Source organism: Mauremys mutica, chromosome 13 (assembly GCF_020497125.1).
Source record: "Mauremys mutica isolate MM-2020 ecotype Southern chromosome 13, ASM2049712v1, whole genome shotgun sequence".
Lineage (NCBI taxonomy): Eukaryota > Metazoa > Chordata > Testudines > Geoemydidae > Mauremys > Mauremys mutica.
In genome coordinates this window covers 8,623,736-8,637,930 of record NC_059084.1, presented here as the reverse complement: position 1 = coordinate 8,637,930, position 14,195 = coordinate 8,623,736, and the positions used below count along the sequence as shown (strand labels likewise).

The 14,195-nt window shown below is 38.9% G+C and overlaps 1 protein-coding gene across 4 annotated transcripts in view; it reads left to right on the top strand.

The window, feature by feature from the left end:
* Positions 1-14,195, top strand: part of CDH4 (cadherin 4) — a 627,456-nt gene that overhangs the window by 494,089 nt on the left and 119,172 nt on the right. For all 4 annotated transcript variants that reach the window (XM_044986659.1, XM_044986658.1, XM_044986660.1 and 1 more), the window contains one exon: positions 4,439-4,583. In XM_044986659.1, coding sequence (XP_044842594.1) covers positions 4,439-4,583 — 145 coding nt within the window. The remainder of the gene's footprint in view (positions 1-4,438; positions 4,584-14,195) is intronic.

The following is a 14,195-nucleotide window of genomic DNA, read 5'->3' as shown; positions in this document are numbered from 1 at the left end:
TTACAAAAGCGTATGTGTAATTCTGGTCATTTGTGCCATAAGAACTTGATTTACATGTTTAATCACGATAAAGTGTGTGCAAATTAGGCACAGAATTGTATTCCTAATTTTTTAAAAAGACCTGTCACTTATTGATCATACATATTTATATTAATTGTATTAGTGCAGAAGTAGTATTTATATTTAACACATTTCACTGTGTTGACTTTGACTAACTACCTTCAGATAGCATCAGCCTCCAGTGTCATCAATAATCATGATGCTGAAGCGTTTGTATGCGAACAGCTACATTTGCGCTAGAAATTGTCTGTGGAAAAAACACAGAGACCAGTGGTAGCTGCTGCCTAAATACGTCAATGAAGACTGTCATACTTTTAAAAATATTTGTTCAAGGGGACTGGCCAGCTCTTTGGCTGATACAAAATGGAACTATAACTACTTCCACCAGCAGAGGATCTGGACCACTAGCTAGACTTTATTTATATTTATGAATCCAATACAATGGCTGTTGGATTCCAACATTTTCCATTGTTCCTATTTATTATTTCTCTAACCTTCAGCCAAGACCATGCTCTTCACTTTGCGACAACTTTAATGTTTAATTTTAACCTTAATAAACGGTTACTAAATACCCCTCCAAGAACCCAATGGAAATTCCACCTGATGGTCTCTCATTTGAATGCTTTGGTGTGCTCCTACCTTCTCTTCTACCCAAGGCTGTGGTAACTGGCTTTTCAAACAATGGTTTCTCCAGTTCCAAAAGACTTTAGTCCCTTCCTGAATCTGAGTGTGCTCCGTTCCAGTTGTCAGAAGTAAACATGACGGTTGTTTAGTCACCTTCTTCGCCCGGCCCCCCTGAACAGCTCGCATACTATGAAAAAGCACTTAAGTGTATCAACTTCTAATCCCATCCGTTGTCTTATCACAACATCCATCATATAGCAGATGGAACTTGATTGCTGCCCTGCCTGCTGAGCACTGTGTGAGACTAAATCATGCATACTGAATAAATAAGTCATAGTCATATATACTTGTGGAGCAAGAAAATTTAAAATATGCTGGGCTTCATGGTGATGTGGTATGTCTGTGTTCCCATTTTGAGAGCTCCACACTAGTTCGAGGGTGGAGGGTGGGAGGGATTGCAGGACAGAAGAGAAGATGGAGGAGGGCAAGGAAAGCTCCCTAATATCTGCTCCACCCTGTCCCTTCTTTAAACATGCCTCAAAGCTGCAGGTGACCTCTTGAAAGCCACCTGCCTTCCCTCCTGCTCCTGCAAAGAACTCTAATGTAGCCAGCCCCAGGAGTGACTCTTGTTGTGCATTGTTATAGACTCAGACAGCAGCCTGCTAGACTGAGCATCTCTTTCCCAGGGAGTTCATGTCAACTGTAGTTGACGCTAGCAGATGGTCCTGACCCCCAGGTAAGGCGCATATAGCCTACAAAAGGATATGGAGGAAGGTCATTGCCAGGTGAGAACAACCAAAAGAGCACAGAAAGAATTAAAAAATACACAAAAAAGGACAAGGAAAACAGGCAAAAAAGAGGGGGAGAGAGAGAGAGAAAAAAATGGTCAGAAAGGAGGCAGTAACAACCACACAAGGGGGATGACACAAGAGGAGCTGTGAGGGCACCTAGTCACCAATGCAAACCGGAGGGGTGCCGGGGGATCAGCAATGGGACTGCGGTGCTCTGTGTTTGGATTGCATGTTAAATCAAAGGGTGCGTATCACCAAATTCAATCCATCATGCAAGCCTGAGCTCAGCTGTCCATACTCTCAAGTACTGTCCTCACCTTCAGAATTCAGGTTTGAGGCTCTAATGCTGATGTTACCATGGAGCAGGGGAGCCTCATGGGTGTGTATCACTGCAGGTTTAGTGAGATAACTACGGTCTTGCTTATTGAATTTTTTTCTTGAGTGAATCTGTAACATATGCATATGTACATGGGCAAATGTGTGTGACAAGAAGATAGACGTGCAGTGCTGAGAAATTACTTACTCCTGGAGATTTCAAACAAGAGCTATCAAATGTAATTAAAATTTGGGGGGATGGGGAGCCAGATCTGAAAGAGAAAGATACCGGCTTTGCACTCTGCTTTATCTCTGAATAGAGCCGTTTCCGCGCCTGAAAATGCAGCAAGAAGGAGTCCAGTGAGGCTTCAGTTTGAAGATAATAACTTTAATTTTAGCTCAGAATTACTTTTTTTCAAAGTCAATCTGACCTTTGACTTGTAAAAGTTATTGAATTGCTACATCTGACATAATGAAGGATAGCTCTGCTGACACAAGTCAGAGCAGTTTATACGTAGGCATGAAATGCAAATATTAAGAGCACTAAGAATCAGGAAACACAAATGAGATAGTCTGTATTAAAAATGAAGTCAGCCTTTTTAATATTTAAAAAAAATTGATTTTTAACCTTTTTTTGAAAAAAAAAAAAATGTCCACCCTCAGTCTGTGTGGCAGTTTGCTCTCTTCCCTGGATTAAATCTCAGTCCAGCCTATCAAATATAGCGTGATTATGTTCGTTAAACCTTCTTTGGAAAACATACACAAAGCGGTAAAATCCCATCAATCATAGTCTCGGCAAAAGCAAAAGACTGAAATCAATATTAATACAATTAGCACCCTTACGTGCTATGCATCAGAACTACATACTTTCTTTGACACATTGGGCCTGAATTTTAGAAGTGCTGAGCATCTGCAGTTTCAATTGAAATGCATGGGAACTGGAGATACCAGCACATCTCAACATCTAGGTCATTATGCATTAGGAATCTTGTAGGGAAAAGCATGATAGCAGGTGGTATAATATGAGGAATTCACTAAGGGCCGATTGGGCAAGCCTACTTGTGTATCCGGTGTTAAAGTGACAGTCCTGTTTTTCTAGACAGCAGTTTCACCAATCTCCTTTTATGTGGCGTTTTCATTCTTCATTCATCAGTATTTCAGAATCTGCCCCTGAGGTTTTGAACACTGTCTCTAATTTTTATGGAAAGGAAGATGATGTCAGTCTGTATCTGTACGAGTTTTTTCATGAAGTTGATGGATTTCCACTCCATACGGCTAAATGCAGTGCCTTGCATAATGACAGGTTTCAGAGTAGCAGCCGTGTTAGTCTGTATCCGCAAAAAAAACAGGAGTACTTGTGGCACCTTAAAGACTAACAAATTTATTTTAGCATGAGCTTTCGTGAGCTAAAGCTCACTTCTTCGGATGCATCCACAAGTACTCCTGTTTTTTTTGCGGATACAGACTAACACGGCTGCTACTCTGAAACCTCTAATTTTTATGTCAGTGCAGGGATTCAGCAGTGCTCACTAGTACTGAAATGAGAGAAAGTGACAAAATTAAAGCTGCAGTGCTCTCCCAGAGCCAGATGTCTCTCCATTGGTCAACTTAAGTCAGGCACAACACAAGACTTTCATAGCCAGTCCTTCTTCCAAGCCAGCGTCAATAAATACCTTCAGCTCACGACCCATTTAGAGCAGCCATCTGTTGCATATAATGAAGGAGCTATCCATTTTTTCTCACCTGATTACTGATTGTTCCAGAGTATTGTTGATTGCTTTGTTTTATTAATCACTCATTTTGACATGCTGTATCTGTCCCTTTTATTCTGAAAACAGATGGTCTCGGTTTCCAGCATTATTATCAATAGTTAGTTCTAATAAGATGGGGTCCCAGTACCATTTTAACTGAGAACTCAGCAGTACAGTGCTGGCTAGTATAATGTTGCATCACTGATGCTGTAGTTAATGTTGAGACAGGTTTCCCATTCTTAACTATACATGGGTCTCCCCTGTGGAGAAATTGAATAAGCATTGGGCAGGGACCATCTTTTTGTTCAGTGTTTGTATCACACCTAGGACCATGGTTGCTGTACATAACTAGTGCTCTTTGGGTGCTACAGAATACAAATAATGATAATAACAATAGAATCAACAATTATGAGATCTCTTCACTTATTAATTACCACATGTCATTGTGGCCACAAAGCAATGTGAGATTCCATGGTACATTGCTGAAGTTCTTGTGACCAGTGCAAAATAAACCCATGTCATCATGGTATTAGTAACATTAAGCAAAACTTAGTCTTTGGAGATTGCCAAGCAACAATTACTACTTTTCTTAAACTACTTAAAAGTAGTGATTTGTTAGCCGTGGAGGAAATGTTTCTTTTAGCTGATAAAATTATTTGCGTTTCTATTTACTATTATTATTTGAAAATGATTTTTAATATTGGGCCCATGTGAAACGTTATGTATCCTGCAGCACCCAGATGAAAACCAGATATTTGGTTTCTACTGGAAAAATGGCATTCCTATAGTTTAATTTTTGGAAAGAATTTAAATGCTGAAGTCAACGCTGACCAAACTCTATCTTTCATCCAACGAATTCTGTCACTGACATTATGCTTCCACTGTGTTTATTTCCAGCTGAGGGCTCATGCAGTGGATATGAATGGAAACAAGGTGGAGAACCCCATTGACCTCTACATCTATGTGATTGATATGAATGACAACAGGCCTGAGTTTATAAACCAAGTCTATAATGGATCTGTTGATGAAGGATCTAAACCAGGTAGAGTTGGAAGAGCTCTTATGATAAGTCTAAGTCTTCAAATATAAAGCACAAGTTGGTTTAATCACATGTTCCATGACTCCTCTTGATGCTCAGGGATTGTTGTTTTTTTGTAAAATATTGGTGAAAACTTGAACAATTTAGCTGAACTACCATAAACGTTGAAGGGGAGGAGGTGTGAGTTGGATAAAATGGGAGCTGCATCCAAATCACACTACTTGGAAGTTTTATTTGCAAAAGCAACTGCTGACGCTTTGTAAAATCAAACCTGGTGTTGCCTGTCTCGAATGTTTGTTACATTTGCAGTGTTCTACAGTAATATGTAATCAGTACAGTAATAATGATAGAATCCTAAAAAGAAAAGCAAACCCTGCAGTGACCTTGACTTTTACCTGACTGTATGCTTGAAATACTGTAGATCTGGCTGACTGAAACGTAATGAGTCCAATAAGATCTGTGTCCCGAGTTGTGGAAAAACTACTCATATGGGACTTGATCCAAAAATCATTGTACTAAATTACAAGGTTCCCACTGACTTCATGGTGTCTGCTCTCGTACCATGTTTTTTCTGCTGAGCGTGAATTATGCAGGGATCTGAGACCAGATTTTCAAAAAAATTAAGTGTGCAAGTTCTCATGCAAAATTGGTGAGTACCTAATTTGTGTATACAGTTGAGGTAATGGTGCAAACATTAGCACATTTAAGAAGTCTTTGGAAAAATGTAACCTTTTTTAACATTTCCCTTCCAAATATACTGTTGATTCATTATTGGGGGTAGAGCATAAATAGGCAGTTTACAAGATGGTAAATGGTTTGCTTTAGCTTATTGCTGAATATAACCAATATGAATGTATTCATTATTTAATGAAGAAGTGGAGATTGTGTTGTGAAAACTATTGCCACTATTTTTAGGTAAACTGCTATAAAATACAACGCTCCTAAAGCCTTAATGAGATCCCCCCCCCCGAATAAATTTATCTTCAGTTGTTTACATGTAGAAGGGTTAAACATCACATGACTTTTGGTTTGTGTCAGCAAACATTTATCATTACTTCTCTGCTGCCTGAGGTAGTTGTCATAGAGAAGTCTCCGGAGACCACTGTTTTTAACAAGGTGAATTGCAATCCTGATTGATTGTCTTTCAGCAGTGTGAAGAATGGCTCTTGTGGTGACATGTCATGGGGACAAAGTGTGACATTATTTCTTGAGGAAAGAACATTACATAGCTTCCCTCTTGGTATGTTTGCGGTAGAGATGCACCAAAGCTTCAAAGTTCTCATCCAGATTCTGATCCTCAGAGTTGGGCTGTAAAGAAACTGAACTGATCATTCTAATGACTCTTTCACAGAGAAGGTTTTTCCCCCCTCAGTTACACTAAGGCCACATACAAGGGGCTTCCACATACAAGTTATCAAGATCTGAAGTGCTGATTGAAATAAGCCATGATGCTCATGACATTTCCATAACAAATCAGACTTCCCACATCTTATTCTAAAACAAATCAATATTGAAAGTGTTCCCAAATGTTTAACTAGCTCTGCTCATCAGGATGAGGGAAGGAATAAATTGCAGCCCTTTCTTGTTTGAAATCCAGATAAGCCTATAAGCCATTAAATCAGAATAGGACTACAAAATACTTGTGCCTCTGGTTATACCAGTGATTTTTGGTATTCTGAATCCCAGTCCAGTATGCCTGCCTTTAAGGCAGGTAAATGGGAAGCAGTCTGTTTTATTCAAAAGCAATTACATTAGCCTTTGATGTATTTGTTTTCCCTCCTTTCTTGTTTAATCAGTATTCTTTTAAAGGTTTGTAATAGTTATTGAATTCCTGTTCCTTGCCTCTGTAAACCCATCTGGGGACTTGGGTGTCTGCGAAACATGTCAATAATTGTGAGATTATGTCTTTGAGATAATGATGGAGAGGTCATAGAGTTAGGTTGTGGAACCTGTACACTCCTCACCCACTTCAAACCAGGGCATCACTGTTTTGTTTGGAGACATATATATAGCTAAAATGAAGTACACCGCTTATTTAGCTAAGCATGAAGCTCCCAGAGACTTGAAAACATACTTTTTCACTCAAATTATATCAGGACATTACAGTAATAAGAGAGTACGACACTAGATCTTCATAAATGCAAAAAAACTGCAGCCAGGATTGCTAATTATTCATCACAACGATCGACAAATGAAAGGTATAACAAATATTCCTACGGAAAACAAAAGGCAAAATATGTTCACTATTGATTCAGCAGTTTATTACATAATATGTTTAGACTCACACAGTTCTGCTTCAAGCAAGCTGAAAAAAAAAGTCTTATGTGATATAGCAGATCAGCATTCATTGCCATAAAAGGCACATTTCACTCCTATTGAACTCCTTCTCAGGACTTTGACTATTCATCTCTGACTAGCCCCTTGATTACTCTTTCTGACACTTGCTACTTAGGAAAGTAACTGTAGTATCCTGGATAAACGTTGACTTTAATAGCAACCACTACCATGGGCCAAAGTCCTGTTGAACTTAGTGGAAATTTTGCTCAAGTGAAAATAGTAAAGAACTCAAGATCTGACCAATGGAAATTTCCCAGCGAGAATAAAATATATGCAGATGAGCAGAGCACAGTGACCTTGAAATACAAGGGAAAGCCCCTGTGAGGCTGATTAACAGGATCACTAGAGCGGATCACCTCTGAAGTGACAACAAACAACTCTGGTGTGCCGTTACAGCACATCCCTGAGTAAGGGGCAGAGTGGAGCTGCCCCAGCCCAGGGGGAGCTGCAGAAGGGATTGTGCCTCAGGAGGATGCTGCAGCATATACAGAGTTGCCAAGTGCAGCATGCTCCCTTCTCAACAGCCAGCAAGCTCCAGTGAGCAGAGTGAGGAGGAGCTAGCGTTTGCTTACTCCCTGTCACATGTGGGGTAGCTATTGCCCCTGGTGAGACAAGCAGGAGGGAACATTCCCTATGGTCAGGAGAGCCCAGGCACTGCAAACTGTGCCTGGCCTTTGCTGTGAGTGGTGGAGGTCCAGTCAAAAGATGGCCTGAAGAGTTCTGTGCCAAGGATCCAAAAGAAGGTGCTGAGCTTCATGGTGATGGGAATGCAGATGGGTGGGTGAATTGCCAATATGCGATGTGGCTAGTTCTCCCTGTGTGTCACCCCAGGTTTAAAACTTACACATCCTTAAAACATAGAAATAGCCTTCCTTGGCCATCTAGACCGACCAAGAGCCAGGAGAAGGCAGGTACAGAAGGATGGAGAGACTTATTCAAAGACGGTCCAAACTGATTTTTGTTGAACAGATCTTAATGAAATTCATGGCACTCTGAGTCCAACAGACTGCCCAAGTTTCCAGCGAATGTACTGTCAGGGGTGCCAGCCACCACTGTAATCAGACCTGGACAGGAATGCTGTATTATTAATTATAATCTATTATTATCATTGAGTAAGATTCTGTTCTCCTTATATTGAATAGTACCATATGCCATGAGTAGTCCCCTTGAAATTAATGGAATTACCCCTTGCAGAGTAATGTACTACTCTGTATGAATAGGGGTGTCACTCTCTGGTCCTTATACAATCCCCAAATGTGTGCTAGATGCTGTATTGAAATGTATCTCTTTTCCCTTCTTTGATACTTTGCAATAAATTCTTCCTTGCTGTTTCTAGTTTATTTAGTCTAAGGGTATGCAGATGAACCCTTTAGTTTTTAAAATGCAGGGCCTTCCAAACAAACACAGAACATGAATAGTTATGTGTGATATTTTTCCCCACAGAATCATCTCCCCCACACACACACAGACACTCAAGTTGTTTTTGATTTAATGCACCACTGTTTGAAAGTATATCTTAAAAGGCCATGTTTTACTCGCATTGAATAATGTTCTGCTTCTTTGAACTTTGCCTCTATGTGAAGAACACAGCTAAGTTTAAAAAATGCTGCTGCAAGCTAGCGCTGAAATTCCCCTGGTCCCTCCGGCAGCCTTAATCAGCGAAGTTCTAGTTCCTCATAACTGTAGAACTTTCCTTTCAAGAGCTGATAAAGCTGTATGGATTGCACAGCTTCTTTTCTGAATGTAGTACGTGCTGCATGAATTCTCTTGTACCTTTAAAGCTTATTTCTGTGAACCAGGGCAAACTAGCTTACTGGGTAATAGCCAGGGGAAAAAATCCTTCTTCTTCTTCTTCCCATGCTTCACAGAATCCTCTTGCAAATATTTTTACCAGTTACTGCCTGACACAAACTTTAGCTACTAGAGTTTTACAGCAGTTCTTGTACAGGATTGCGGGATCCTAAGGATATCTTGTGAGAGTAACATTGGCTGGGAATTGGATTTTCCATTTCGTGGGAAATTCTGTGATTTTGAATTTTTTTCCCTTCCAAAATAGAATGAAAACAAAACAAAAAAATGAAATTTCCCATGAAATGGAATTGTGGCAAAAGTTTAATTTCAGTGTGATCGGAATGTTGTGTTTTGATAAAATCTAAATGTTTCGTTCCAATTTTGACTTTACATATTATATTATATAATATAATATTTTAAAAAATTGAAATGAAAAGATGTTTTGAAATGGGAAATCAAAACATTCTGCTCCAACATTCTGCTCCAAAAAGATCTAACAAGTACCAACCTTATCCAAATGCTTCACTCCAGCAGCTTTTTGTTTTTGTTTTTTCATAATGAAATTTTGTCAAAATTTTGTAAAAAAAAAAAAAGTTTCACTTTTGACAAATTGACATTTGCCTCTGGAAGAACCTTCAATTGGAAGATTTCCTACTAGCTCTATGTGGGAGGCATTTTAATATTAACCCATCCCTTAACTCCCCCCACCTAGGGCCTAGGTGAAATAGTGGACCCTCTGAAGTCCATAACAAAACTCCTATTGACTTCCATGATGCCAGAATTTCACCTCTCCCTATTCTTCATTTGATTTTTTAGCACATTGTTAAGCTGAAGGGCAGAGTTGACACCAGTTTCTTACTCCTGAATGAACTGGAAGAAGCTCTAAGCGTCATGGGTAAACCTCCAAAGGAACGGAACATTATAATTGATACTCCTTAAGTGAAAAATGTTGTAATTAAAATTCGCTGCCTCCCCCTAACTCCATGCAGTTCTGATAGTGTGATTCTTGATATTGATGTCACCTAAAAAATTAAATAGCTGGGAGCAAAATCTACATGTAGCAAATTGAGTTAAAGAAATCTCATAAAAATAAATATTCTGTATAATAGCAGGGATTTTTTTAAAGCAGCTTATGCTATTAGTGCCCCAGTTGTTTGTTTATTTATTTTATTTCTATGCTAGCAGAGATTCCCTTGAGAGATTAACACCATGGACTAATGCACAGATGGGGCGAGATACTTGAAAGTCATCTGAATATTAAGAATTTAAATCTTTAGCCTCAATGATTTGAACAGAAAAGCCAATTATGGGGCTGAATTAGTTTTCAAATTAAACTGCAATTTAAGGCTTGTGAAATTAATCCTTTAAGGCATAGAGTTGCATTTATACATAGACTTGTATGAAGCACTGAGGTTCTGAATTCCTGGCTCTTTCCTCTCATTCACCTGATAGCACAGTTAGCAAAGAGATGCTCATCATCCTGAAGGTTGTATTTCCACTTAAATTACAAGTGGGGGGAGTGCCGTAGGTGGTAAAATTGTTGTGAGAGAGGAAATGAAAATGGCAAAGGTAAAGTTCCAGAGTCAGTGGCAATAAGAACCATCATTTTTAAATGCTGGCAGGAGCCAGTAAGTGAAAAACACTTCCTTCCCTTTTGAATTTGAATTAATCCAAAAACCACTATGTTGAAGCTAATAATCACAACTTTAATACAGTCACTGTTGTTTTACAAGCTTGGAGGCAAATCATTTTCGTTATTCTTCATTTAAGGCCTTGATTCAGCAAGGCACTTAAATGTGTGCTTAAATCTTGCTTAAGCCAATCAGACTTGCTTAAGTAATTTGCTGAATGAGGATGAACTTAAATATGTGCTTAAAGTTAAGCACATCTACAAGTGCTTTGTCCTATCAGAGCCTTAGTAAATGAGGAGTATTCAGAAAAATACAAGTCAAAGAATCATAGCATACTCATGAACTGGAAACAGTGGGTTACCACTTACCACATCCCAACATCAATGTGTATATGTGACTATATAGGGCCAGGTCTTCGTCATATGTAAATTGATATATTGATTTCAGTGGAACTACAGTGAATGACACAACTGAGGATCTGATCCACAGTGAAAGAGAGACTTATACTTGAAACTGTATGTCAAAGCACATGTGTGGGGTGAGTGGGTGTAGAGGCAGAAATATGATGAAAGTGTCTCAAACATATAAGCTGCTTCTTTGACTCTTGAAATTGTGGAGTATTATTCTCATTAGTTGTGGACAAAATTAATGATACCTGTACCCTTAAAAATCTAAGCCTGTTCTCTACCAAATGAAAAAAAGACCTAAAATGGATCCAATTTAAGTGTCACGCAGCAAGAGAAGAATCTGCCTCTCTCAACATGACCCAGATTTACTCACTTCAGTCATTATTACCATTCACGATCAAATTCCACATTACTATGTATACAGTGAAATCTTGTGGGGGATCCTACCCTGCGTGAGAGTGTGTTTTTCTAATTGCATTTTCCTCCTAATCAGCACTAGAGCTAGGAAAGCATAGAAATAGCAAAAGTATCATCATCCTTAAAGGGATAACACTTAAAAACTCATCTGATTGCCTTATTAACAGAATATGATTCAGCAGTTTTCTCAGTCATAGGCATTATCACTATGTTCATCATACAGCCGATTTAAATATCTTAATGCTGCCTCAGTCTGTTCAGTTTGGACAGAGGCTAATCTCATCCTTGCATTTTGTAAACTATTAAAAATGGCTTCATCCGACCCACCCTCTTCTCTCTTTGACACATTGCACATAAATTTAGGACAGACAATATCTTCTTTCAAGTCTTTTGGTTAGCCAAGCACCAGTCTGAGATAAGAAAGTGCTCATATGCAACCACATTTTACTGCTTTCCATTTTGTGTCAAAACTGGGTAGTTATGAAATAGTTTGCTTACTTATTTTTTAGTATAGAAACAGCCAGTCCCAGTAGCAATGCAGTGAATTATAGGGCTCAAGAAGAAAAAAATCCACATCCAAAAACTCTGATACTTTTCCCTCCAAGAAAATGGCCAAGTTGATATAAAGAAAAATTGGTTGAAATAGTCTTCTGCGACCAGTCTGGAAATAAATTATAGCAATGCAGAAGCCCATCCACTGCAATGTTTTTATCAAACAACCACAAATAATGTACCATATACCTATGGGAAAACATAATCAAGACACATTATTTAAAAGAATAGAAACAAATAAGTTGATAGCAGTGGAGAGTTGTGAAGCATCATGCTAACCAGGCTATAACTATTCTTCCAGGGGTCCTCCAGCAAGTAGTTAATAGTCAAAAACAATCAAGAATCTGGTCCTTTGTTGAAACTGCCATTGGTTGTGTGTGTGTGTGTGTGTCTGTCTGTCTGTAACATATTGTGCAAGAAAACTATGCACAGTCTACACAGTTTCCCCTTGTAGACTAAAGGACAAATTTTCTGCTGACCTAACTGCATTGAAGTCAGTGAACTTTGGCCCTACCTGGTCACCTAGCATCATCAAGTCTTATCAGACTACAGCAAATGAAAATACCTAAATATGCTTGAAAAGATGGAACCAGGTGTCAAACAAATCTTGCATCTTTTCTGGAGACATCCTGTGCAGCTGCTGTGACAGATCCAGCAGTTTCCTTCAATATCCTTGAAAAACCTTATTGTCTTAAGTTTGTCTCTTTGGGTCTACTGTACTAAATGCAAAGTTTATATATTATTCTGGGCCAGGATTGTATGCAACTTCTCTAGGGGAGAGATGTGATGAGAAGCCTGAATGAACAAAGGACTATATCGAACAATGTGCCAGACAAGAATGGTCTTTTCAGACAATATATGTGTTCCTGGAAAATACCTAAGGAGAGGTTAATGCAAATCCCTCATCTCTGGTTATGCAAAAATCCAGTCTTTTGAAACTATGCCCTAAGGAGACTGTTTTTGTCTGCTGATCACCTATTACATGAGACCAATCTCATAGGCCTAAGCTGTATAAAGGAAAGACTATCTATTCATTGGTGTGCCATTTCTGAGCTAAAGCTGTGAAAGCTTGCAACCACAGAAAACTCCTTTGTGTGGGTTGAAGGACTGAGCCCTTGTTGGAACTGGGAGGTGATCTCTGGTAAGCTTATTAGGATGTTTGTAGGGGTTTTTTTAATATGTTTAACATGTTTTCTCTGTAATGCTTTCACTTTAAGAATAAATGTGCTTGCTTATAAAGAGATGCGTGGTAAGCTGTGATTGCTGGCAATTACAGCTGTTCATAACCTTTGGAGAGAAAGTAAAGCACACACACTGGCCTGCTTAGGCAGTCTGGCGTGCTGAGAATATCACAGTGCAGGTATTGAACAGTGCAGTTGGGGAAAACTCCAGTCAGGAGCAAGAGAGATAGGGACTGGGAGCTCTTGATGGACCATGGAGGGAAAACATTGGTGCAGTTGCCCTGATACATTCTTCCAGTTCTCAATCTGTTGAATATTAAGTACCATCATTGTATATTTTGTTTTTTAGTTGCATTAATGGCCTCTCTCATAGCTCAATTCTGCAGAGAAATGTGGATAGATTTTCTGCTGTGCACTTTAATTTCCACTCTGTCATGAAAAAAGCCTAACACTTTTTAATTCTGTTTTGGAAATTATGAAACTATATGTTATAATTGTATAGACCACTTTCTCAGTGAAAATTCAAGATACACAATGGTATTGTGCAGTGTGTGTGGAGGCCCAGATTTTGTAGAGAAATGTTTGCATAATTTCACTATTTGCATATGCATTTGCCATCGGACATCTTTATTTCTGTTTGCATGCACAGTTATAGCTGGGCAATATATGTGTGTGTAAATTAGGCATGTAAATACATTCATGCTTTTATGCAAATTGTGTTGGTGCCTACAGTTTTGAATATTTTGTCCTAAATCTCTCTTATTCCACTTTTTGGAATTTACTGTGAGAAGCAAGAGGTTACATTTACTAAACTGCCTCATAAGCTGAGGCTCATCCATTTGTACTGAAGTCTGTTTTGCCTGTCTTCGGGTTTTACTTCATATAACTTCTCTGTGGTGCTTTCAGTCTCACTAGGCTGCAGACTACATTCCCAAATCATACAAGAGTTAACCTCAAATCTGGCTATACCTCCGTGTGATTTGTACTCAGTGCATTCATTAGTTTTTTTCCCCAAGATATTTATTTTGTTCTTCAGTTCCAGATGACAGCCCCCTTTCTGATTTTTTCTATCATCTCTCTAGACCCACTTGTTCTCTTTATTCACATTAGGTTGTCTCTTTGTGCCTTGTTTGAGGTTGACAATCTGATGTCTCCAGTAATTAGGGAGTGACATCCTCTGTGAATTAGGTTAATTGCTTGAAAGGTCAAAATATGCCATTGATTACAAAAAAATAATGGTAAAAGCGCATGCCAGGAGCTAGCAGCTACTCCCCAGGGAGCGGCATCTGAAAGAGAAGT